This window comes from Medicago truncatula, chromosome 5, assembly GCF_003473485.1.
Source record: "Medicago truncatula cultivar Jemalong A17 chromosome 5, MtrunA17r5.0-ANR, whole genome shotgun sequence".
Lineage (NCBI taxonomy): Eukaryota > Viridiplantae > Streptophyta > Magnoliopsida > Fabales > Fabaceae > Medicago > Medicago truncatula.
In genome coordinates, this window is record NC_053046.1 from 2581760 (window position 1) to 2606679 (window position 24920).

A 24920-nucleotide genomic window follows, 5' to 3' on the forward strand; every position below is an offset into this window, starting at 1 on the left:
CAGTCGTTTATGTATACCGCTAAACGACATGCAGTTATATTTCACCAGAAAACGATCACATTCTTCAGATTTGCGCGCCAAATCACACTGCAATCAAAATTTCGAAAAACCATTTTATTTCACTCTCTCCAATGGAAGATCTTCGAAATTCGTCGCTAAAGTTTTTCACCGATCAAGAGCTCTGTTACGCCGATATCGTTCCTCCTTCTCAGGTAATAACAAACACTCTTTCACACTTTCATCATCAATTCAGTCCTCTTTCTAAATTCTCTTCAATAAGCTTCAATTTCATTTCGATTCATGCAGGTTCGAGCGAGAATTGAAGTTTCAGTTCTCAGTTTCCTCAAAATATTGAATGCGTCAAACCCTGCTATCTCTGATTTGCCTCTGGTATTCTCATTATTTCCTTTTTCATAGATTCGATTGTAATAATTTGCTGATTTTACAGTTTTAAGTTAATTAGTTCTAATTAACGGTTTTGATTTATGAATTTGCATCTAGCGTTTTCTTTTTGATTTTCGAATTTATTGTTCTAGGTTAATAAGTTTTAATCGGTTTGGATTTTTTGAATTTGAAAGTAGCGTTTTCTTTTTTAATTATTTTACTTTAGTTTTCACATCAACACACTCGCTCGAGTTCCTGATTGTGGCTTATTACTCTTGAAAAACTGAACAGATTCATGGAAAATTGAGCAGCAGTCGAGTGAACCATGGCTTGTTGACCAGATTATCATATGTTTTTCTCTCCATTGAAACAAAAAATTGGATAAACAACTTAGTTAGCAGCTTATAGCTTAAGTACTTATCATGATAAGTGCTTATGTATAGCTATAAACTATTTCTATAACAAGATATAAAACAAAGTTAAATTGTTTTTCGTATAAGCTATAAGTTGTTTTCATAAGCTATCATGGAGAGCTAATGAAAATAAGCTAAAAATAACTTATGAATATGTCATAAGCTGTTTTCATAAGTTCTTCTAAACAGTCTCTCAAGTGCTTACACCAGTAGATAAGCTCAAATAAGACAATCCGAACACACTGGTCTCTTATGAGACCTAAGGCAGCAAAAGCCAATTGTAATGATTTGCTAATTCACCATTTTAGACTGAGGTTTATAAGTTCTAATCAAGAGTTTGAAATTTGCAAGTAGCATTTTGATTTTGATTTATTTCACCTTAATTTTTATTGGCTTGTTTTTCTATTCACATACGCACATTCCTGATTGTAGCTTATTACTCCTAAAAAATTGAACAGATTCAAAGAAAATCGAGCAACAGTCGAGTGAATCACGGCCTGTTGACCGAATTATCATATGTTTTTCTCTCCAATTCTGTATCTACAAGGTCTCTTATGAGACCTAATGCAGCAAAAGCCTTTGTTAGGGGTAATAAAAACTATAAACATTGTTTTTTTTCTTATTTATTCTACCAATAATTTTTGTTTCTGAGTTGGAAATTTCTCACATGTAGTGTGGAAGGTGATGGAAATGTGCTATCAGATATTGCTTCAGGAAAAGCGTGTCACACAGAGGGAACTCTTCTACAAGCTGCTGTGTCATTCACAACATCTGTTTCCTTCTCAAAAGGATGTCAATAGGACAATCCAAGGTTATCTCTAATCAGTTAATCACTGTCTTTCTTGTTTTTAAGCATGATTTTATGTCTTGGTGTTCTTGAAAAACTGAATTTTAATATGTGCCTAGCAGATCTTGTAGCGTTGCTTCGGTGCAGCAGATACAGTCTTGGAATCATGGCATCTAGTCGAGGAATCATTGCTGGGCGTCTGATTTTGCAGGTAATTTGTGAAGCCTTCATTCTAGGATATTGAAATCTCTTGGGACATGTTTGGATCAGCTTATTAGAGTTAATCTACAGCATAAACACTTGTAACATTTTTTGAGATTGCTTATGGAAATAGCTTATGACATGTCCATAAGCTGTTTTAAGTTTATATTCATAAGCTTTTTATGATAGTTTATGAAAACAGCTTATAGATTATATGAAAACAGAATAAATTTATTTTATCTTTTGACTTTTGTTCGAGAAATAGCTTATACATAAGCACTTATATGATAAATGTTTACGGTATAAGCGCTTAATTAAATTGTTTACCTAAACAAGTCTGTTTTATATGGAATAGAGACGTGTTCTGTATCACTGCTTGATGCAATTCTGCTAACATAAACTTTTAGTCACGTTGAGCTTCCAATTTTTCAAGTGTAGGAACCGGGCAAAGAGGCTGTTGATTGCTCTGTCTGTGGATCATCTGGACACGCAATTTCTGGTGACTTGAATTTGTTAGATAAATTGATTCTAAATGCAGATGCACGTTACATTATAATTGTGGAAAAGGTGAGTTTGTTTGAAGTGATATTTCAGTGGCCAATTACATCATGCTAATTTGAAATGTTCCACATTTTGCCTAACAAAGAAAGATATGTTTTGATACAATAACCCTTGCTTATGTTTAGCATGCAATATTTCAACGGCTTGCTGAAGATAGGTTTTTTAATCAAATTCCAAGCATTCTTATCACAGCTAAAGGTTACCCAGATATTGCCACAAGGTACTCTGCACACTACTAGTCTGCAGTATACAGAATTAAATAACATAAAAGTTCTGATGTGAAGCTTTTAGAAGTTCTGCTCTCATCACATTTGATGATATACCATATCATATATCGTAGTATTACCCTTCTGATGGGTGCTTTAATGTCTAAAACTGAAATCTAAATGCAGATTTCTTCTTCATCGAATCAGTCGAGCATTTCCAGACTTGCCAATTTTAGCTTTGGTGGATTGGTACGGTAGCTTGCCTTTGTTATGAATTACAACTTTATGAATTACTTTTTCCAATCTTGTTAAAAATGTTAATCATAATTTGGATCTTAACTTCTTTCTCACATTTAAACTTCATCATATAAAGGAATCCAGCTGGATTAGCTATACTATGCACCTTCAAATTTGGAAGTGTAGGAATGGGCCTAGAGTCATATAGATACGGTAATCTTATAAGATCATTATATCACAAAGCACTCACACAAGCTCTAATATGTTGGAATAAAGCACCGAATTAATATGCTTGAATGAAACTTAACCTTGAGGAATTTTTTATTTGCATTATCTAGCTTGCAATGTCAAGTGGTTAGGACTACGGGGGCATGATCTACCCATGCTGCCTGATCAATCTTTCGTTCCATTGAAGACAAAGGACCTACAAATTGCTCAAAGCTTGATGTCCTCGAGAATTTTACCAGTAAGCCATTCAGAACCTCTGAACGCAGCCCTTACTATCCTCATTCTTCAGGCCTGATTAGTTATTTTCACCTATCACTTTCAGTCACATATGCTGCTTCAATTCTTGTATGAACCATTTAGGCTTAATAGCTGTTAGTTATGATTTTATACGTTAAGCTAGATTCTACATAAGTTGTGCATTCTTAAATTAGATGCTTAGGAAAGAAACAAGTTTGCCCAAGAATTGTGTATCTATAATATTGGTCCTGCACAAGAACCAATCTATATAAGAGTCTTATGTAAAAAGTAATGTGCATCCCTTATACTTTCTGAATATTTTCTTCAACTGAAGAGTGTTTTTCCATAAATTAACTAAATGGTGCTTAACAGGAGAATTACAAGGAAGAGGTCACTTTGATGGTTGAGAGCGGCAGGAGAGCTGAAATTGAAGCCCTGTACTTTCATGGATATGATTATTTGGGGAAGTACATAGCTAAGAAAATTGTACAGTCCGATTATATATAATTTGTATTCAATAAACAATAGTATAGTTACAAAATAAAAAAGCCAGTGTTGTATTAAAAAAACGGTCTTGCTAACACGTTTCAAACACATATTCGGGAATGCAAAACTCAAAATTTTGCACAACCTTTTAACTGTCATTTTTATTGAAGAATTTTGTTTATATTATATATATTTATCATTTTCAAAGTTCAATATAAAATTAACTATTACTTTGTAAGTAATACAATTAACTATTTAGGATTTAATTCATATACATTGACATTGTAAATATTTTTCAAACTGCTGGTTGATCAAAACTATTGGATCGCAATAGAAATTTGGCTTTGGCTGGCTTTAGCTATGTATTGTTTACGTAAAAGGTCATACAAGTGTGAATTGTGATTTATTGAAAGTATCAAAATTAATCTCAACTACTTATTGCACTCAGGAAAATATGAAGGAATTATGGAGAAAACGACAAATACTTGTATAAAAAATATAAATTTGTTAGTTTTGAATTCCTTAAAAGTTAAAACAACAACTACAGGATCCATCAACACTTTTCTGAATAAAAAGTTGATATTCATAGAAAAAGGAAGTAAATCATTGTAGTCACAAAGCATAACTAGCACGTAAAACAATATACACACATGTGACGTTCAAGGGGAATGGCTATTGTTCATTTCTTCGTGATTAATATATAAGTATACCATCTCCATGACTCATTTACTATGACTTTAATTGTTATATGTACACGTCAAGTTACCCCCCATTCCATATTTTATAATCTTTCTCATACACATGCACTACTTTGTACATTCCTATCCTATTTGAGGTAATGGTAGTTAGGCATAGTTAGGCAACTGCCATATTTTTTCCTACTATAAATACCAGAAAGTTTAGTTGAATATCATGCAGACTTAGAAACTTAATAGAACCATCATGAGGTGCAGTTTGTTGATCAATAGTTTGATCTTGTTATTTGTCATGGGTAGTTGGAATGGATTATTAGCCATAACGGATGATGAATTCATTAGTACAAATTCCTCGGCTAATTACGACTATGCAGATGCTCTTGGCAAAGCCATCTTGTTTTTTGAAGGACAACGCTCAGGAAAGTTGCCTAAGGACCAAAGAGTGAAGTGGAGGGGAGACTCGGCTCTCTCTGATGGCAAGACTCAAAATGTATATAAATATATATATATATGACATGGCATAAACTTTAACTACAATTTTGCACTAGGCCCAATATAACTTTATACACTGCTCTATATATGTGAGTGTTTTTTGATATAAATTCTTTACAAACAATCATGTGTATTATATATTTTTGGCAGGTAGATTTGGTTGGAGGATACTACGACGCAGGTGATAATGTGAAGTTTGGATGGCCGATGTCATTTACAGTGAGCTTGTTGAGTTGGGCTGCTGTTGAATATGAAAGTGAGATTTCTTCTGCGAACCAGCTTGATTATCTCCGCAGTGCTATTCGTTGGGGTGCAGATTTCATACTTAAAGCTCACACTTCCCCAACCACGCTCTTTACACAGGTCTGATATAATTCTATATATCATACGACAATTAAGTACTGATACTTAAGTACTTAAATTATTACTTATTAGAGCATGTCACATTTAGATATGTATACATATATGTGTGCGTGTGTGTTGTGCTGCATGTTGATTAGTTTTATAATCAAGTATTGTTATGATTGCTAGGTGGGAGATGGAAACGCGGATCATAATTGTTGGGAGCGTCCAGAAGACATGGATACACCAAGAACAACTTACAAGATTGATTCAAATTCCCCTGGAACTGAGGCTGCAGCTGAGGCTGCTGCCGCTCTTTCTGCTGCTTCAATTGTCTTTAAGAAAACAGATATCAATTATTCATCCAAGCTATTAAGCCAGTCAAAATCTGTAAGCAATTCAAGGAACATATGTTTTATTCTCATTCATGAATCATGACGATCAATTGGCTCTATAATCCGTTGATCAAGAGTTAATATTTTCATTTCGATTTTATTAAAAGATATTTAAATATTGAATTAAAACAAAATTACTAATTAGTATCTATGTTTCGCAGTTGTTTGATTTTGCTGATAAGTATAGAGGCAGTTACTCGGGTTCTTGCCCATTCTACTGCTCATACTCTGGTTACCAAGTAAGAAATTACCACTTGTAAAAAAGAAAACATTTGAAGACTAATAATTAATGTTTCATAGATCATTCACTTATGGCTGTGATTTTGAATTGTGTATGAAAAGGATGAATTATTATGGGCTGCTACTTGGCTATACAAGGCTAGTGGGGAAAGCAAATACTTGACGTACATCACAAGTAACCAAGGTTGGAGTCAAGCAGTGTCTGAATTTAGCTGGGATAACAAATTTGTTGGAGCTCAAACATTACTAACACAGGTATTCATATTTATAGTTAAACCATTGACTACCATATAGCAAAACTGTATTCTTTAGTAAACATTAGTTCAAAGGAAAAAATTAACTAATTAATTCTAATTGTTTTCCTTTCATCTTTTGTCAAGGAATTTTATGGCGGGAGGGAAGAGTTAGCCAAGTTTCAGACTGATGCTGAATCATTTATATGTGCATTGATGCCAGGAAGTAGCTCTCTACAAATTAAAACAACTCCAGGTATACATATAGACTATATTTAATGATTGCAAAGTAATAGTACATTTAACATATGATTGAATGAGCTCATTTAGTTTATTATTTATTGTTAACTCAGGTGGGCTTCTGTATATTAGAGATAGCAGTAATTTGCAATATACCACAACCTCAACCATGGTACTATTCATTTTCTCCAAAATCTTAAACAAAAACCATATTGATGGAATACACTGTGGCTCTGCCCATTTTTCACCCTCTGAGATTAGAGCCTTTGCAAAATTACAGGTATATATACTTATCTAATTTTACTTCACAAATATTAAGCTCATTTATTAATTTTCTTAATTTTGGTTCATGACTAAAAGTTGAATGTGTACATATTACATAGGTGGACTACATACTAGGAAACAATCCCATGAAGATGTCATATATGGTGGGATATGGGAGTAAATATCCAAAACAATTACATCACAGAGGTTCTTCCATCCCTTCAATCAAAGTTCACCAGACCAAAGTGGGTTGCAATGATGGCCAATCGAACTATTTCTCATCATCTAATCCAAATCCTAATATTCATGTGGGTGCTATTGTTGGAGGACCAAATTCTAATGACCAATACAATGATGCAAGATCTGATTACTCTCATGCAGAACCTACCACCTATATGAATGCTGCTTTTGTGGGTTCTGTTGCAGCTTTGCTTGGTGAAAGTAACACCGAGACTTTTCAATTTTCTTGAATTGGTCATGCCAAGGCTAAGGAAACTGATTAGTTCTGCATAGCTGATGCTAATAATTAACCACTCCATATCCATGTGCATGTCAAGAAAATATCACGTCTAAAGTTATGACAAGTGAACTAGTTAAATAATTTGTATGGAACATTAAGTTCATACTTCAAAGGACTTTACTATTGTCGTTATTAAAAGTTATAATCTCACTTCTATGACTTGTTATTACATTTTGTTATAAAAGGAAATTACATGAGTCGTGTTCTTTATCAATGAGCTCATATGTTTACTTGTGGAAAAAGGAATGTGGATACTGATTTTTGCAAAGATTAATTAATTTTGAAATTTATAAACTTTAATAAAATAAGTCTTTAATGAGACTTTTGAAAAGAAAAATAATATATTTAAGCCACTAGAATTGTTAGAGTGATGCGAGATTTGCGTTGCATGTATGAGATCTTAGGTTAAAATCCCATTGCCTACATACATAGTACATAAAAATTCAAAAATTTTAAAGACCTGAAGTTGAACTTTTGACAATGTCGTTCATTAATCATTTCTAATCACGCGGGCTATGTATGATGAAGTTTGCTATAATCCATTTGAAAAGTATTTGATTTGATGAAGACCCAACAACACAATGAGAGAGAATCTTTAAAAAAAAAAACATAATGAGAGAGAAAGATAAATAGAAAGTGATGTGATAGATGTGATATGTTAGCGATGAAATAAATAAATAAGTAAATAAGACGTTAAAATATTTGTCAAATTACTTATTGAAACATGTTCTTAAAAAAAAAATTAAGTCATACTACTAGACTTTCAAAAAAAGTTAGACTCAAATCTAAACTTTTTGGGACTAGGCCAAACTTAAATCTTACAAAACCTAACTCAACCTATCATATTTTCTCCCCTTATTGTGAGTTTGGTCTTAGATGGATGTAGGGCTCGGCCCCATGTTTTATATCGGATTAGAGAATCTATGGATCATTGAAGCTACACCTGCAATGTTTAATTTTGTTTTAAAAAATGTAATTAATTCAACTGAGTAAATGATTACTAATAATCGTTTCATCGACAAAAATGTCAAAACTACTAAGTCATACTTACAATTGAAGTTTGAATCTGCATCCTCCACTTATGTATGAGTTTCAAATGACTCTTAAAATTTTATGTATAAAAAAAAAAAGATTAATTCAATTATTGTTAATTCAACTTCGTAATTATTTTCATCGTGTTCTAAATTAATCATATATTCAACTGAATTAAACATAATTTTGGATTCAATTAACCACAAGTTAAATGTATAAAGAAAATTGGGTATCCATTAAACATTTTTTGTGGATGATTTAAATTTTTAACCTTTAACTAAAAAACAAATTCAGTGTACACAAAAAATTAACAGAATATACCAATTCTGTGCCGCTCAAATAAAAACATATGATAGTGTCTGAAAACTGAAATTCACCATCTCCTTAACTTCAACAACCAAACATGTCTTCATCTTCTCTAACAGCATCTTCTTACTCCTTCCCATTCACTACATCCCTTAAATCATCCCACCCAATTCCCTTATCTTGTTCTTTTCCTCTCAAACACCATACCCTCCATCTCAAATCATCGCCATCACTTTTTGTCTCACCTTCAGGAGCTGCAACACCCACTACCTCAATTGAAATCGATAAATCTCCAATCTCCGCTACTCCTTCAAGGGTTCTTCCTTTTCGGGTTGGTCATGGTTTTGACCTTCATCGATTGGAACCTGGTTATCCTTTAATTATTGGTGGAATTAATATACCTCATGATAGAGGTTGTGAGGCTCATTCTGATGGTATTAATTCTATCTAACCACCCCCTTTTCATTTTTATAATCTTTAAGTAAATAGTCATTTTGATTCTTAAATTCGTGTGACACTGTCAGAATTCTTCTTCAATGTATAAATAATACAACAACGTACATAAATTAGTCTTTTTTGTTATTTAATATTTTATGTCCGTCAATTTAGTCCATAAAATTATTAACGAAAGATACACTCTATGCTCTTTTTCTAATTTCGAAATATTTAGGGACTATGACTCTGTTTGGTAGAAAGTAGTTGATAGTGGATTGACTTATAGCAAATAAGCTAGCTGATAGTGGATAAGTTGGTGAATTAAATTTGTAGTGTTTTGAAAATTATACGGTATAAGCTATCCATTATAAGTTTGTGATTAGGGGCCGTTTATTTGGATTGGCTTATTTACTATGAAACACAGACACTCCACAAATTAGGTGAGTCTTGGTGTCGGACACACATCGGTATCCGACACCGGAACATATGATTACACTAAATTATGTCATTTTCTCAAATTATTATCGGTGTCGGTTTCTTGTCCTGTGTTCGTGTCTATGTCCGTGCTTCATAGCTTATTTTTGAGCTTATGAAAAGTAGTTTATGTGTCCCATGTCCGGGTCTATGTCCGTGCTTCATAGCTTATTTTTGAGCTTATGAAAAATAGCTTATGCAAATAAATAAATTGTTATGTTAATTCATAAGTTCTCACTAACGAAAAATTGTATTTTTACAAGTTGTTTTTTCATAAATTACCTTGACAAGCTTATGAATTATTTATTTGCATAAGCTGTTTTGGATAAGCTAAAAAATAAGCCAATCCAAACGGGCCCAAGGTCTTGCCAAAGACTCTATATACCAAATTGGGTATTTACTCAATTTTTTCATTTTTTTTCTGAGTTTAAACATGATGATGAAATATGAACAGGGGATGTTCTGCTTCACTGCGTGGTTGATGCAATTTTAGGGGCTTTAGGTCTCCCTGATATAGGACAGATTTTTCCTGATTCTGATCCTAAGTGGAAGGGTTGCGATTCTTCGGTGTTTGTCCATGAATCTGTGAGTAATATCTACATGCATATCTTCCTTCTGCTTTATTTTCTCAATTGAAAGACAGTATGATTTGGGCCTTAAGTGTAATTGTGTTTTCATTTTTTCTTATGTTGTTTGAATTTAGTTTTTATCCTGGGAATATATTAATAGGTTACCAAATGTTCCCCATAATGATTTTTTTGTTCTGTTACAATGAATAATTCATGGACATATTGCATATTGCTTTCAAGTTATTATTATGCAGTGTTAGAACTTAAATGGTTGCTAAATTATAAGCATGATAGGAACTAGGAAGGTATGACTTGCAATCAGGGACAGTGGAGTGGAAAGACATTGTCATTGTTCGGATTGTTAGAATAAGATGGAATGAAATGTGATATCAAATACATTCCATCTGCTACTTCTATTTGTCATTTCTTCCAATTTATGGTGCATGGATGAAATGACATGACTTTATTATTGAACAAGTTTGGTACTTGCAAGTTTAAGAACTCATGAATTTAATTATTACTGAGTTAACAGGGTAAGGGCTTAGAAGAGATTAGCGCTTTGGTTAACAGTGGAAATAATGACATGAGTTAACAGGCTACTGATTAGCTTGATGAGCAGAAAAGCACACTGTTCATGTACCAATCAATATACCTTGTATGTATATAAATGAATCAGCTGTGTTCAATTTTTTTAAAGGGGATGGGAGAAGAGAGGAAGGAGAGCAAAATCTCTCATAATACTATAACATTTTAAATAGACTAAATTAACTTTATATTAAATACCACACGGAATGTTAAAATGGTGTAAAATCTAAATTTGCATTTTCTTTTCGTTAAAATTCCTCATCTCTCCTTATTGTACCAAACAATAAAGAGTGATGTTTTTATTCCCCTCGGTTAGAACCAAATAGACCCGTAGAGGCGGGTATGCATACCAGCTCGCACCAGTCAGCATAGGCCCATATTTAAACTGATTGGTTTGCTTAATCCCTTATTTGAACAGGCATATATTTAAGAAGTTTGCATACATATGTGAATTCAAAAGGCCGGTCTGCCCACTAATGTGCATGTTTTACCTTTCCTTGTAAAAACATTTTCGGGCTAGTTTTCACTTGAAAAGTAACTTGAACATTTTGTTTTACTTTATTATGTAGATATATGGGTTGATTTGAAAAGTTGTTTATCAAACCCATTTAATTTGGTGTCACAAACTAACATACATAGGTTCACAAGGTCAGCTATTTAACTGAGCACATATTTACTTCTCCCAAACAACCGTCAGCCTTGTACTCACCTCAACATACACACATGACACACCTCACATATGTTATTTCCGAAGAAAAAGCTTTTATTCACTCCACAGACAGTTAGCATGTGAAGTGTGACTTCCTATTTTAAACAATTCAGATGCAATTGACATCTGAAAAATGAGTTATTATTCTAACAAGTTCTATGAATTTAAGCTGATACAGACCAAAAAGTAGAGAATAAGATCAAGGATATTACTCTAATAAAAAATTACATAACAGTATTCAGAAGTGAGATTGTGCTTTATCAGGCAAGTGTGCAACAGGGTAATTGATAATGTCTCTCAAGCAAACAAAACATTGCTGTTTTTTTTTAAGTTAAACTTTTTGCTAGTTATTGAATAAGTAAACTGTGGCCTAACAGTAGCTCCTCTTTTATTGTATTAATTTTGGACCCTGTATTTAGCCGTTATTAAACAACATTTTCTGTGCTTTTCTTTTGACGTATGATGGCTGTACAAATTATATTTGGTTACTGAAAGTGTTTTCCTAGGATTATGATTAAAGACAACGTTGTGCCTATACTTGATATTTTATAGGGTATTTTCTAATATGTTATGATTTTATTACAGGTCAGACTTATGCATGAGGCAGGTTATGATATTGGAAATTTAGATGCAACGTTGATACTTCAGAGGCCGAAACTAAGCCCGCACAAGGATGCTATCAAGGCCAACTTATCTGCACTGCTTGGAGTTGACGCTTCTGTGGTAAATATAAAGGCAAAAACTCATGAAAAGGTTGACAGCCTTGGAGAAAATAGAAGTATAGCGGCTCACACAGTTGTTCTTCTAATGAAGAAATGACAGTGGAATCTGGAAATATTATGAGGTACTTGAAAGAATAATAATAATTCATGAAATTACTGTAAATTTTAGTAGATCATGCTTTATTGGCTACTAGTATACTGCATTGTGTCTATACAAAATCTTATAGATTGCCCGGGCTGCTAATCATTGTTTTAATGCTTATGTCAAATTTTGTAACCATTTTGGTTGTTGTGTATCATTGCTTTAATGCTTATGTCAGAATTTGCTACCATTCTAGTTGCAGTATATTTTGTTGTTAAAAGGGATCACTGTGTTGGTTTAAACGGTGGGTAAAGTGTTCATGATAGTGTACCAAAGAAGACTAGTGGTCTTTTTCTTGCATTTTGCCTAGGGAGATGAGTGGATCATACATGTGACCCAATCCTAAACAGAGCATGGAAGATCATGTAGTGAAGACAGAGCATCAATATAGAGGAAAAACACAAGCATGGAAGAGAAATCATAGAAGAATATAGAAAGTGGAGAAACCAGGAAACATGACCCGAAGAATAGCACCTCTCCGTTTCTTGCTTCGCAAAAATCATAATTGTGCCTAGGAACAAGAATGATTAGTATTCCGTGTTACCAAACATGTGCAGAATGCTCCATAGGCATATGGTTCAATGAACTAAGTAGCGGCCTAGAGCTTGCGAAGTCTAAGTAGCCTAACTCGAGGGCATGTGAAAGCACATATACATGACTTAGATATAAGATCTACTGGAATAACATCTAGAAGTCAGTTATGATTGTAAGTCAGCTCCATATGTCCGAATGAGCAGCTGGCTTAGTGGAAACTGTTTCGAAACAATATCAAGCATGTCCCGACACATTACCAAACATGAATTGGTCAATCCAATCGCAGTCTCAAACTGGACTATTCCAATTCATCATATTGTGAAGAGTATATATGCTAAGTCGATGCCTTCAAATTTTCAACTAAAAGATGGTTAGGTCGTTAACTCATTGTACGCTGTTATGGGGACTCATTATGTAAGTTATGTTTGCCACTTGTAAGGTACCCAGTTACTCTATAATATATACTTTACCCATTTATCCAACGTTGCTGATATGAGCTTTAAAGTGTTTTCAGATATACCATTACCACTCTGTCATTGACGCCATTAATTTCGATCATCCACCATCTTATTTACCTTTTCAACTAGAAGCTTCTCCTTTTTGTAGAGTTCCTATACATGTGCAAAGGTTTGTGGCCAACAATATTTCATGTCAACTTACATTTTGAAGGAATACTTTCAATATTGAAAGTTTTCTTTCAAACTTTAAATTTGAGTAAATGATCAATCACCTCCGAAATTGTAACTTCATACAATTACCCCTTATAATTTGCGAAACCTTAAAACCCACTTGATTTTGTTAAACATCTGTCAAAATTGGCCCCTCCGTCCATTTCCGCCGTTTGACCTTGTGATGTGGCCGTTAAATGCACACATGGAGGAAATGACTAATATTTTTTTTAAAATAAAATGTTTTTTTTTGTTCTTCCTAAAATCTGTGTGATATTGAAATTGGCAAATACCCCCTCAAATTTAACACTTATATTCAAATACTCCCCCGAAGTTTACAAGAAAAAGACAAACGGGTCCCTACGTGAAGGACACTTAAATGTGTTAATGCAACTTCAGTTCAACAATAAAATAAGTCTGAAACATTATCATCCAATTTAGCAAAATATACATCCAGTACTTATTTTATTTTGCTTGTATATATCCTTCACCCTTTCATTCAAGAGAGCAGGTTCAAGAACTAGTTGATCATATGAAGTGAATACTTGTGTGATGGTTGTGACAGTGAAAATCAATAAGCAGATCAATAATTTAATTACGAGCATATGGTGAAAATTTCATTGACCAATTCACAAGCTTTGTTGCTTCTTCATTTTCAGTTTGTGCCTTTGTGGTAATAAATTATCCAGAAATGCAGAGTATTTCTCTCCTCTGAGATGGTCTCAACAAGTGAAAGGTTTATTGATTATTTTAGTCAGAAAACTTCGACAATTATGACTGAATCAAGTTACTAAATGCTCTCACTCACACTTGCGACATAATCGTTTAACATTTTTATAACGTCGTCATTTTTGTTACAACTTCCATTTTTTTTTCATGAACTATACTTTGAATTTGTCACATTACACAAATGTGAGATGATGTGCTTTGTGTTAATATGCACGTAAACATCTTAGAACCAGACCTGTTCATTATTAGGGATCCATTTTTGTTACAACTTCCACTTTTTTATGAACACCTAAGGATCCATTTACACTGTTGTAAACCACCAGATTTGAGAGGGCGTTTGCCGAATTCAATAATCACACAAATTTTAGGAAAAATAAAAGAAAACAGTTTTCTATTGAAAATATTAGTCAAACACTCCGTGTGACGAGGTAAAACATTTTGATCGTCGTGTGGGGTTGTCATGTGTGGGTTGAGATCCTCTCCATTTATTAAAATAAATGGATTAAAATAAATGGAGATTGTGAAAAGAGATAGACACAAAAATAGGTGGTGGGTCCTATCATTAAATAAATCTCATCATCATTAATTATTTTTAAGATTTTTTGTGTCTATATCTCCCCAAATGAAAGAAATGGAGAATAGAGATCTTAACTCGTCATGTGTGTAGTTAATGACCACGTCATAAGATCAAACGACGAAAATAGACGGAGGACAACTTTGACAAATGTTTAACAAAATTAAGAGTTTTTGAGGTTTCACAAATTTTAGAGGAATAATTGAACGAAGTTATAATTTCATGGGGTGATCGGTCATTTGCTCCCTTAAATTTTGTTATTAAGGACAACAAAAATCACTGGGCAAGGAAAAAGGGGGGTAAGATATAGATCATTCGGTCACTATTATATGCAAATATCAAAATTTTATATTAATTCATTAAATGGTCTATGTGTTAAATTAGAACTTTTTTTTTTACTAAACTGAATTTAACTTAATTTAAGGGTTATTACCTCAAATTGACCTCTGTAATTTGGATGAGGTCTAAAATAGCTCATGTAAAAAATATATATACACCTCTGTCATTTTGAATCATTCATATTTTACCCTTATCTCGTTGTAAAAGATTAAAAAGGCTTAAAATAGCCCCATGTAAAGGGTGTAAATACAAAGAATTCAAAATTACAAGTGTGAAATTTGTACATTTTTTTACAAAGACTATTTTCACATCTCACCCAAATTACAAGGATTATTTGAGGTATTAACCCTTGATTTAATATTCTAATTAGAATTTTTCTCATAAAAATTAAATTAGAACATTTTTAGTTGAACAACAACCATATACTCTCTCATCCCTTTTTATAAGAATATGAACAAAATTCTCAATATTAAGCAAAAAGTTTAATTGATTTTGGACCCCCACAACTTTATCCATAATGATAAAAGATCACAACATTGACATAAATATGAACAAAACCTTGTCATTATGGACCAAAAGTTAAAACAAAAAAATTGGAAGGAAGCAACACAAGAAACACATGCCATTTTTATTTTTAGAGACTAAAATAAAAATTAACTAATATTTTTTTTTAGAGGAAAAAATTATTTAACCCTTAAAAGCACACACTCAATACTAGTACTAGAGCAAAAAGCAAATACTTATCGACAAAAAAAAGAGGCAAAGTATTCTCAAATAGAAGAAGAGTACACAATGATAGAGGCAAAACCAAAACATCTTCGTGCAGCTTTCACACCATTTCTATCATATGATGATTACATGATGATCCAATTTCTCCTCATTTTCCTAGAGGACCACTTAACCTTCACTTAATTTCATCTCACACGCTAGCACATTTTTCATGTATCATTAAAATATACTTTTGTTTTTGACTTTTTCGACCTTATGTTGCTTCCAGTAAACAAACATGGAATAGAGGGCTTTCCTTTGAAGGAAAGAGGGCTCTGTTAATTAGTCCTAAAATGAAATGCTTACCACTAGGAGAAAAAAATGTCAATAAAATATTTGGCTAATAAAAATGCATTAAACATTCATCAATATGTATCTAGCTAGATACATTGGAGGTAGACATTATATATTGATTGATATTGTATAGACTTTGGAAATTTTTGACAAAATATTATATTGTATAGATGAATATAATATGTATATGATTTAAAAAGAATTGGGGGAGGAACATGCGGATCACACTGTATTGAAAGAACTAATGGTGGAGACATTTCATCCATGACTTAATAACTTAACCAACCATGCTTATAATAGCAATGTCCTTAGGAAATTGATTTTTCCCTTTTGTTTCTCATTCATCGATCTTAAAAGTGCATGCGTGAGTTAACTTACGTTGAAAAATGTCCAATGTAAATTATCTCATGTTAAAAAAAGTCAAACGTGAGATAATTCACACGAGATAATTTTCAGTAAATGAACAATTTTGAAAGAAAGAATATCAATTTTTATGTCCTCATAGAGTTATAGTTTTTTTTTTCTCCTCACTGATCAATGAAACTAGAAGGCCCACATATCTCTTCCTTGCTCCTCCTTAAAGCTAAGTACAATCATTTTCTCTTTTCACAATTCCTTATAAAATGTCTTTTTTAAATATCAATTTGTATATATTACTTTCAAAGTTTTAGCTTGCGATTCATACAAGCAAATGTCCATTTTTTTCTTTCTTGCACATCAACTTGGTGGTTCACTAGCATCAATCAACTTTCTCTTTCAGTATCTCATAACTATATATTGCATATACGTATTAATACAAACGTTTGAAATCATGAAATGTCATATTAAACAAATACTTTACTAGTTATGTGATTTAACTAATCAAAACAACTGGACCCAGTTACCCAAATCAAGGCATCTTTCTTCAACAAGCAATCAAGCACGCTATTTCTTCAAACGATATGATTTCTTCAAGCATGATATTTATGTGTTTTAACTGAATAGTAAATGAAACTAATACACATTTGGATTATAAGATGAAATATATTAGTATCTATTCATTATGAGACTCGGTAGTTTGAAACCTAATACGCATCTTCACATCCAACACTATATATGTTGGGTTCAAGTTTAAGTAATTAGTCTCACATCGATTATGAATGAGTTAGATATTTGATATATAAGATAGATGACTAAATATACGATGCTTAATATTTTGGATGTAGATATATGGTACCAAAGTCTCTAGTTGGTTCTAGATCTTGGGTTGTTTGTTGCTCTCGTCACTCCTTCAGATTTTCCAACAAGTGGTATTAGAGTCGTGTTTCGGCTTAGTGGGAGAGTGAGAGTGAACCATGGTGAATTGGTTCCTTATATCGAAAACCCTAATTTTGCTAGTCTTCATAGCAGTGTTTTCAGAATGTGTGTTCCATCCCGTTGAGGGGAAGGTTGTTAGGATTAAATATTAGTGGTTATTCTCACATTGATCATTGACCCGTTCTTGCTCTTGGTGCTCCCATGGACTCCTCAATACACTATTGAACTTGGTGCGTGAATATAAATGATGGAGAACTCGATCGATAGGCTTTGATTTATATTATGTTTATATTGAGGCTAACATGTCCTTATAAATCTTACTTGTGAAGTAGGAGGTGTCACTTAATTTTGGTTTTTTCTAGATTACCTTTGAAAAATGGTGGGTAATTTACCCACCAACCAATCATAATGAGCAATTTATTGGTGGGGTCAAGATAGTTTATGGATACCATCTAAAAAGTTGAATGTTTATTGGTTGGGGTAAATTACCCACCATTTTTCCATGGATACCCTAATTGTCACCCTTAATTTTTATACATATTTAAGACTTTATCTCTCTTCAATGAAACTTGCGTTTTCTCAATATTAAATTTATGAATAATTATATGATACACAAGTAAGATAGTGTTGTATCATGTACAAATTACTTAAAAAAATGTACAAATATTTTACCATTAGATTATATTAATATATAATTGATCTTATTTGATCAATTGGTAGGATTTAATCTTATTAATCCAATTGTATTAACAAACTTGTGCATAATACAATACTGACCTCACTTGTGCACACCATAGAATCAACTTAATTATTTGTATCAAAATATTAAAGTTTTATGTAAATCAAAATAAAAAATTTAATCACGTCTTAAGGAATAAAAGCTGCTGATATTTCAAATAAAATAACTGATGCTGGAAATAAAAATACAATAAAGTAAACAACTTCATGTACACACTTGTGACATGTCGTCTTTATCAAATGATTATCTAGAAAAAGAAATGATCTTCAAGTTCACTAATGAATATTTAGAAAATCTTGATGACGATACTAAGATTCAGGAGATTAGTGAAGTTCATGCATGGTTACTTTAAGAGGCAATGTCATTGTGTAAAAGCAACATGATCTCACCTCCATAACTAATGGGGCTTTTCGATGGATGTATCATTGAAACACACACGATAATATGACACTTTAGGTTAAGTCGACAGTACATCTTTCCTGAATGTACTGCTTATGTGACCCCATCACCTGCGGGAGATTATCAACTGACATGCCCTTACCATTACCACATAATCCTACTTAATTATAATCAAGGTCGGACCAATAATCTTTAAAAGTAAGTGAGGTTTAAAGCAAATTTTAATAAATGAAGTCTTTTTTGTTTGCATATGAGGCCTTTTTGCTTATAAAATTTGATGACAATTTTTTTTTTTTTTGTTGGTAGGCCTAAAGTGAGGGTTTTAATGGTCTTGCCCTTGGACGACCCCGCTTATAACCATCAATAAAACATTAAACTTGTTTATGTTGTATTTTGAGCGATATTTCGAAAGCCCCAAATCCCATATTGGAGGGGAAGAATTTGAAGAGTTAAATTTATATTTTGGTGTACATTTGAAGTTTTTGAAAAATATAAAGAATATCTTAAGAAATGATCATGTAAAACTTCAATCGCATTTAATTCATTTTTAAAAATATTTTAAATTTTTTAATCTAGAAAAGAAAAATCAATTTTTCATTATCTTTCCCTCAAAAATCTTATACCAAAACATATCATTAGAGATCATATTGAAGTTTTAGCTTGATTAAGTTGTAGTCTTAGAGCCTCTATTTGTAAATAAAATAATAAAAATTCTTTTGTATAATAAGATAGGATATGATATGGGTCGATACACAAGCTAGTGAGAGAAAATCTCTTGTGCATACAAGAATGAGCCAAAAAGTGTAGTTTTAGTGTAAAAATATCTTATTAGCACCAATGTGTAAAAACCTCTTATTTTCAAGATATTACATGTTTCACTTCATGGTGAAAATCTCTTATTTTCAAGATATTACATATGTGTTTCACCTCATGGTTTTCTATTATGTAGGTTCACTCTCGTTTGTTAAATATATTTACTAATAATTAATCAAAAAAATAAGCAAGAGGAAACGAAAATCACTTATCACCTTAGAGTTAGACATATATCTTATTGGAGTTCTCCATATGATCAATAATCATATGTAGACATTGATATAGATTGCACTTCAGTGACATAATATTATACATGATATTGGTTAATTCAACTGTGATACGTGACAATTAACATTCCCGCCTTAATGTCAATAAGTGCTACCACATTGATATATCTAAGCATCATACATGCCCATTTCCTCTCTATGTCACCACTCACTCGTCGATCTTCTGTGTTAGTGGTCCACACGGGTCCGGAAAAATAAGTGCAGGTCTTATTTGTGTTGAAATTATGGAAAAGTGATAAGATCAAGCTCAACAATGATTATAAGTTATAATAACTTTTATTATTATTCAAAAGAGAAAATAAAATGATTATAACATTTATTGGGTATATAATAATTAATTTGAGCTCATAACCTGTGTAATCAACCAATTAAATTAAATTTACAGGTCATATATAAGGCATTAACTATAATACACGTTATGACAACAACATTAATGAAATTATTCCTTCTTAATTAAATGAAGACAACAATCAAGTCAAAATAATTAGTAGTTTGAGCTTGCTTAAATCATAATACAACGAACTGATTTTTCCGTCCTTCTCACACTGTCACTCATATTATGTTTTAGAGGATTCTACTCGAAGTTATTATAAAATAAAAATTTAATTAAAATGTTATATCCATTTTTTTAGACCACACTATCAATGTTAAATTAAAAGTTCTTATTTAGTACTCCCTCCGTCTCTAAATAATAGTCGTTTAAGGTTGATGCACAGTTATTAAGGAAATGATTAATTGTGTTGATTTTGATGGTAAAATTAGTACTAAAACACCCTTATTAATTGTAGTTAGTGTGCAGTAGTTAAATTGGATAAAGTTCAATAAATAAGGGTATTATAATGAAAAAATAAAATAAATGCTGCATTGATATTCTAAAGTGACAATTATTTTGAGAAAAAGAAAAATAGGTAAAGAGACAATTATTGTGAGACGGAGGGAGTAGATCGACGTTTTTTCTAAATATTTTAGTTCTTTTTTGGAAAAACTAAAAGAATAATATTAAGTTATGGATCATGCTAACTTATGTTCTTAGGACACATGTTAAGAATTTCATTAGTGGTAAATATTTACTATGAAAAATTAATTCTTAACTTCTTGAAAAATACAAGAGTTTCTTAACATGTGTCTATTTTAGATATCTTAACATGTGTTTTAAAAGGACAAGTTTGTATAAGTTATTAACAAAAGCTTGCACAAAAAGTGGCTAGGGGAGAAATACAAGAGTTTCCACAATCCATGACAAATGAGTGAACACATGAAAAACAAATTACACAAATGAGCCACAAACAAAAACCCAACTCTTAATGAGTGTCATGTCGGTTCCTTATTAATAAATAAAAAATAGAATATTTGTGTGTCATGTATGAAGATGGTTTCCAGGGTGGATTTGGACTTAAAATATTAGTGAGGCACAATTTTTTTTGTTGAATAATTAAATAAAACTAAATTTAATAAGAATAAAAAGTGTTTGTTTATGTTTGTGTTGTGCGTTTGGTGAGAGAAAGAACAATGAAAAAGGCTTACTGAAGTGAGAAGTGAGGGGAAAGGTTTTACTGTGTACTTGTGTTTTGGAGTGTTCGTGGCGCAGTTTGGTTCGATTTTGAGACTAAAAGTCATTTGAACCGTAAGATAAAAAAACATGCGGTTTGGTTTGGTTTGGTTGACTTTTAAAATAAATTCAGAACCAAATCGATGCGGTTTGGGTTGGATCGGTTGGTGCGGTTTTTTTTACTAGACAATACAATTTTTTGTTTCCAATTTTAAAATCAAGTTAAAAAGTTAAAACACAACATACTTCTGGCAATGTTTCCGACAATGGTTTTTAATTTCATACAACATTAAAATTTCATTTTCACTAAACAACATATACCAAATTAAAAATGTGGACAAAAAAGTAATTCTATTATGTAAGAAATGTAAAAGATTAAGATTTTATCATTTTTTTTTAAGGAAGATTTTATCATTCTTTAAAAGTTCAAATTGCACATAAATACATTTTTGAAATAAAAAGCAACTTAACAAAAGAAAATATATGTCATTTATAAAAGTTTCCATTTAGTTTCTATGAGTATTGGCGTAGATGACATATATTTAATTAGTGTTTTTCTTATGTTGCGGTTTGATTCGGTTCAGTTGGTAAAATAAAAACTGGAAACCGAACCAAACCATGCGGTAGAGTAAAAAAGTGATTTGAAATTCAAACCAAATGCAGTTTTTTGCAGTTTCGGTTGATTCAGTTTGCGGTTTTTCTATAGAATTAGTTTGGCTTTGATCACCCTATTGTTTTGGACTGGGCTGAGCTTGTGGAAAGAAATAAAAAATCAGCTTGGGGGTGGTGTGGCGCTTGCCACACCAGGACCTGTTCAGGTCCGCCCCTGAGGGTTCCATAAGATTTGACAAGAGTATCATATTTGAGAGTGTCATATGTGCTTGTCACATGATTCTTTATTAATTATCCATGATTTCCTTAAATCCATAGTCTTCCGAAAGTTTGTTATAAATAAATGTATTTTTAGTTAAGAAGCAAACGAAAAACAAATAAAATGCATATAAATTTTGACCTTTTAAAAATACACACAAAAACTAAATGATATCATATTGGACATGTCAAGGTATAGTTACTTCTCTGTTAGAAGCACCATGAAGATAAATACACACAAGAAAACTAAATGATATCATTTTGATGGATTATTTCACGAAAAGTAGATGAAAGTGTAGTAATAATCTACTTTTTGCATAAATTCAAAATTAATACTTGCTTCCTAATTCCTATCTCTTTCACGTAGCTATAGTAAATAAATATTATCCACTTATTAATAAGTACTGATGATGTATAATGACGTTGTTGAATATATAGTTGGCAGACAGGAAACAACCAGCAACAATACTCCTTCTTTCTTTTTTCAGCTTCCTCTCGTTATGTATATATTTTGGAGAGACTTGTTATATATGGTAAAATGTGAAGAATTTTGTTATGTAATACTACACATGTACGTAGAAAATTGCTAGAATAAAGTTGATGGAACGTCACTTTAGGGTTAGATGGAGATATGGGTCCTACATGCAGGTTGTAAATGTCGACTTCAGTTCCCTCAGTTTTAAAAGAAGGAAAGATAGAAAGAGAAAGAGATAACTATTGCATTGCACTTGCACTTGCACTTGCACACATACACTGATATATGAATGAAGGTACAATTTACTAAACAAAAAGAGACAGGCATAGAACAAGAGAAAGATGGGTCACCATTCATGCTGTAATCAACAGAAGGTTAAGAGAGGCCTTTGGTCACCTGAAGAAGATGAGAAACTCATTAGATACATTACTACTCATGGTTATGGTTGCTGGAGTGAAGTTCCTGAGAAAGCTGGTCTGCCCTTTTTTTTTTTTTTCTTTCTATTTTTAGAATGAAAAAACAAATTTATTCATCTTCATCTTTTCTAATTATGATGAAAAAACAAATTAATTATTCTATATATTTTGTTTTTCAGGGCTTCAAAGGTGTGGTAAGAGTTGTAGGTTGAGATGGATAAATTATTTAAGGCCTGATATTAGAAGAGGAAGGTTTACACCTGAGGAGGAGAAGTTAATTATAAGCCTTCATGGGGTTGTTGGTAACAGGTTAGTTAATTTGTACTATTTTGAATCACACTACCTAGCTAGCTTTTTTTGGTGGTGTTCAGGGTCGAACCCCGGATCTTGCATATATTATGCACTGTTCTTGCCAACTGAGCTAAGCTCACATGACACTACCTATCTTCCTCCACCAATCAAGCATTTTGATTTATTCCCTTGTTGTGTAATATGAATTTTTGGAAAGTATGAAACCCTTTGAAATCTGGAATAAATTAAAAAGCATGATATCAATATTAGGTAAAGAAATGGACTAGAAATATATTTGTGAATACTAGCTAGGCCTAGCTACATGATATTATTAGCTCAATATTGTAAAATTAAACATAAGAACAGATATTATTTATTAATGAAGCAATCTATAGTTTTAGGGAAGTTAAGATGGCAATTCTGTCGGTTCAAATTTATTCTCGTCCGTTTTCAGTGTTTGTTTAGCATACATCCTTTTTCACAACCAACAAAATTCTAGTCAAGTTTTTCTCTAAATGTATGCTTATAAATCACGGTTTTATTTTTATTTAAGAATCTTAATTACAAAGATATATATGATATATGCATATTAATTACTTTCATATATATACAATGCAGATGGGCTCACATTGCAAGTCACTTGCCTGGTAGAACAGACAATGAAATAAAAAACTATTGGAATTCATGGATCAAAAAGAAAATTAGAAAGTCATCTTCTTCTGCTCCTAATTTATCAACACCAACTATTGATCATCATCATCCTCAGTTGATCAATTATAGTTCCATTAATCAACTAGATAATTACTTTACCAACCAAGAAAATGTAACAACAAAAGAAACCTTATTTTCATCAACATGTCCTTTATTTATGTTTGACACAAGTTCACTGCATGAAACAACAGCAACAGACACCAATGTAATAAGACCAGAAGTACTATTCCATCATGATTCTGTGAGTTTGAGTTCTGACACATGGAACTTGAATCACCATGATCATCATCAACATCATCAAGTTCAGACACTTCCTCCTCATCCAGCTGCAATAGCTTTTACAACAATTCATGATACTAGTAATTATAATCTTCCACCATTGATAGAGAATAATGTGGAAAACAGCATGGTGCCAATTGATCAAGTGCAATCTTGTAATATGGATGAGGAAGGAGGAGAGTTATTAACATTGGAGTCATTGCAATTGCAAAGACAAGAAGAGTTGAATGAATGGGTGGAAACTCAACAACAATGTCCTAGCTTTATTTTCAGCTGGGAGAGTGTTGAAGGACAAATTGGAGGTGAAGAACAAGTACTAGTACCAAACTCATCACATATGGGAACACCTAATTCACTTTCTCCTTTTCCTTCTTCACTATTATGAGATAAGTTATTAATTAATTAAGAAGATTTTCTTCTGATTAATTATATATATCTACCTAACTAGGAAGAGCTTGTTCCTTCTCATTTTGATTTTCCACACTTTTTTTGATTGCTGATTGGAAAGATTTGAGTGAAAATATAATGTATATGTATATGTATAACGAGGCTTGAAGTGTTTTGTTGAGTGTTTTGACATGGAAGAGGAAAAAAGAAAGAGAAAAATAAATAAAGGCGATTGAAACCTGTAGAAGGAAAGGTTATTTGATTTTGAAGATACTTGCATACAAAAGATGTATTGGATCATTTGGTATTTGACTGTACAAAGTGCTGGTTTTTTCTTGAATGATAAATAATGGGTTTGCCTTTTCAA

General features: G+C 32.2%; 4 protein-coding genes across 4 annotated transcripts; all 4 read left to right on the forward strand.

The window, feature by feature from the left end:
* On the forward strand, nt 1–3884 carry LOC11438542 (meiotic recombination protein SPO11-2). Its single transcript, XM_003611012.4, has 11 exons — nt 1–212; nt 307–390; nt 1256–1385; nt 1471–1608; nt 1707–1795; nt 2224–2352; nt 2472–2566; nt 2739–2801; nt 2926–3002; nt 3128–3255; nt 3627–3884. The coding sequence occupies exons 1-11, from the start codon at nt 132–134 to the stop codon at nt 3759–3761; spliced, it is 1149 nt and encodes a 382-aa protein (XP_003611060.2). The 5' UTR covers nt 1–131; the 3' UTR covers nt 3762–3884.
* A 785-nt stretch (nt 3885–4669) lies between these two features.
* On the forward strand, nt 4670–7363 carry LOC11439490 (endoglucanase). The gene is made up of 8 exons (XM_003611013.3): nt 4670–4925; nt 5078–5290; nt 5459–5659; nt 5826–5903; nt 6007–6159; nt 6285–6393; nt 6491–6657; nt 6761–7363. The coding sequence occupies exons 1-8, from the start codon at nt 4683–4685 to the stop codon at nt 7109–7111; spliced, it is 1515 nt and encodes a 504-aa protein (XP_003611061.1). The 5' UTR covers nt 4670–4682; the 3' UTR covers nt 7112–7363.
* Nucleotides 7364–8536: 1173 nt separating this feature from the next.
* Nucleotides 8537–13127, forward strand: LOC11443066 (2-C-methyl-D-erythritol 2,4-cyclodiphosphate synthase, chloroplastic). The gene is made up of 3 exons (XM_003611014.4): nt 8537–8933; nt 9863–9993; nt 11857–13127. The coding sequence occupies exons 1-3, from the start codon at nt 8597–8599 to the stop codon at nt 12088–12090; spliced, it is 702 nt and encodes a 233-aa protein (XP_003611062.1). The 5' UTR covers nt 8537–8596; the 3' UTR covers nt 12091–13127.
* Nucleotides 13128–22642: 9515 nt separating this feature from the next.
* On the forward strand, nt 22643–24920 carry LOC11442401 (transcription factor MYB21). Its single transcript, XM_003611015.4, has 3 exons — nt 22643–22943; nt 23065–23194; nt 23795–24920. The coding sequence occupies exons 1-3, from the start codon at nt 22811–22813 to the stop codon at nt 24549–24551; spliced, it is 1020 nt and encodes a 339-aa protein (XP_003611063.2). The 5' UTR covers nt 22643–22810; the 3' UTR covers nt 24552–24920.

Bases quoted from the DNA above. Each gene is read 5' to 3' on its own strand.
- LOC11438542 (XM_003611012.4), top strand. From the start codon at position 132: ATGGAAGATCTTCGAAATTCGTCGCTAAAGTTTTTCACCGATCAAGAG. The intron at 2,802-2,925 runs GTACGGTAGCTT...CATCATATAAAG, and splicing joins ATTTTAGCTTTGGTGGATTG to GAATCCAGCTGGATTAGCTA. The intron at 3,003-3,127 runs GTAATCTTATAA...TGCATTATCTAG, and splicing joins CCTAGAGTCATATAGATACG to CTTGCAATGTCAAGTGGTTA.
- LOC11439490 (XM_003611013.3), top strand. From the start codon at position 4,683: ATGAGGTGCAGTTTGTTGATCAATAGTTTGATCTTGTTATTTGTCATG. The intron at 5,660-5,825 runs GTAAGCAATTCA...TATGTTTCGCAG, and splicing joins TATTAAGCCAGTCAAAATCT to TTGTTTGATTTTGCTGATAA. The intron at 5,904-6,006 runs GTAAGAAATTAC...GTGTATGAAAAG, and splicing joins GCTCATACTCTGGTTACCAA to GATGAATTATTATGGGCTGC.
- LOC11443066 (XM_003611014.4), top strand. From the start codon at position 8,597: ATGTCTTCATCTTCTCTAACAGCATCTTCTTACTCCTTCCCATTCACT. The intron at 8,934-9,862 runs GTATTAATTCTA...AAATATGAACAG, and splicing joins TTGTGAGGCTCATTCTGATG to GGGATGTTCTGCTTCACTGC. The intron at 9,994-11,856 runs GTGAGTAATATC...ATTTTATTACAG, and splicing joins CGGTGTTTGTCCATGAATCT to GTCAGACTTATGCATGAGGC.
- LOC11442401 (XM_003611015.4), top strand. From the start codon at position 22,811: ATGGGTCACCATTCATGCTGTAATCAACAGAAGGTTAAGAGAGGCCTT. The intron at 22,944-23,064 runs GTCTGCCCTTTT...TTTGTTTTTCAG, and splicing joins TGAAGTTCCTGAGAAAGCTG to GGCTTCAAAGGTGTGGTAAG. The intron at 23,195-23,794 runs GTTAGTTAATTT...TATACAATGCAG, and splicing joins CATGGGGTTGTTGGTAACAG to ATGGGCTCACATTGCAAGTC.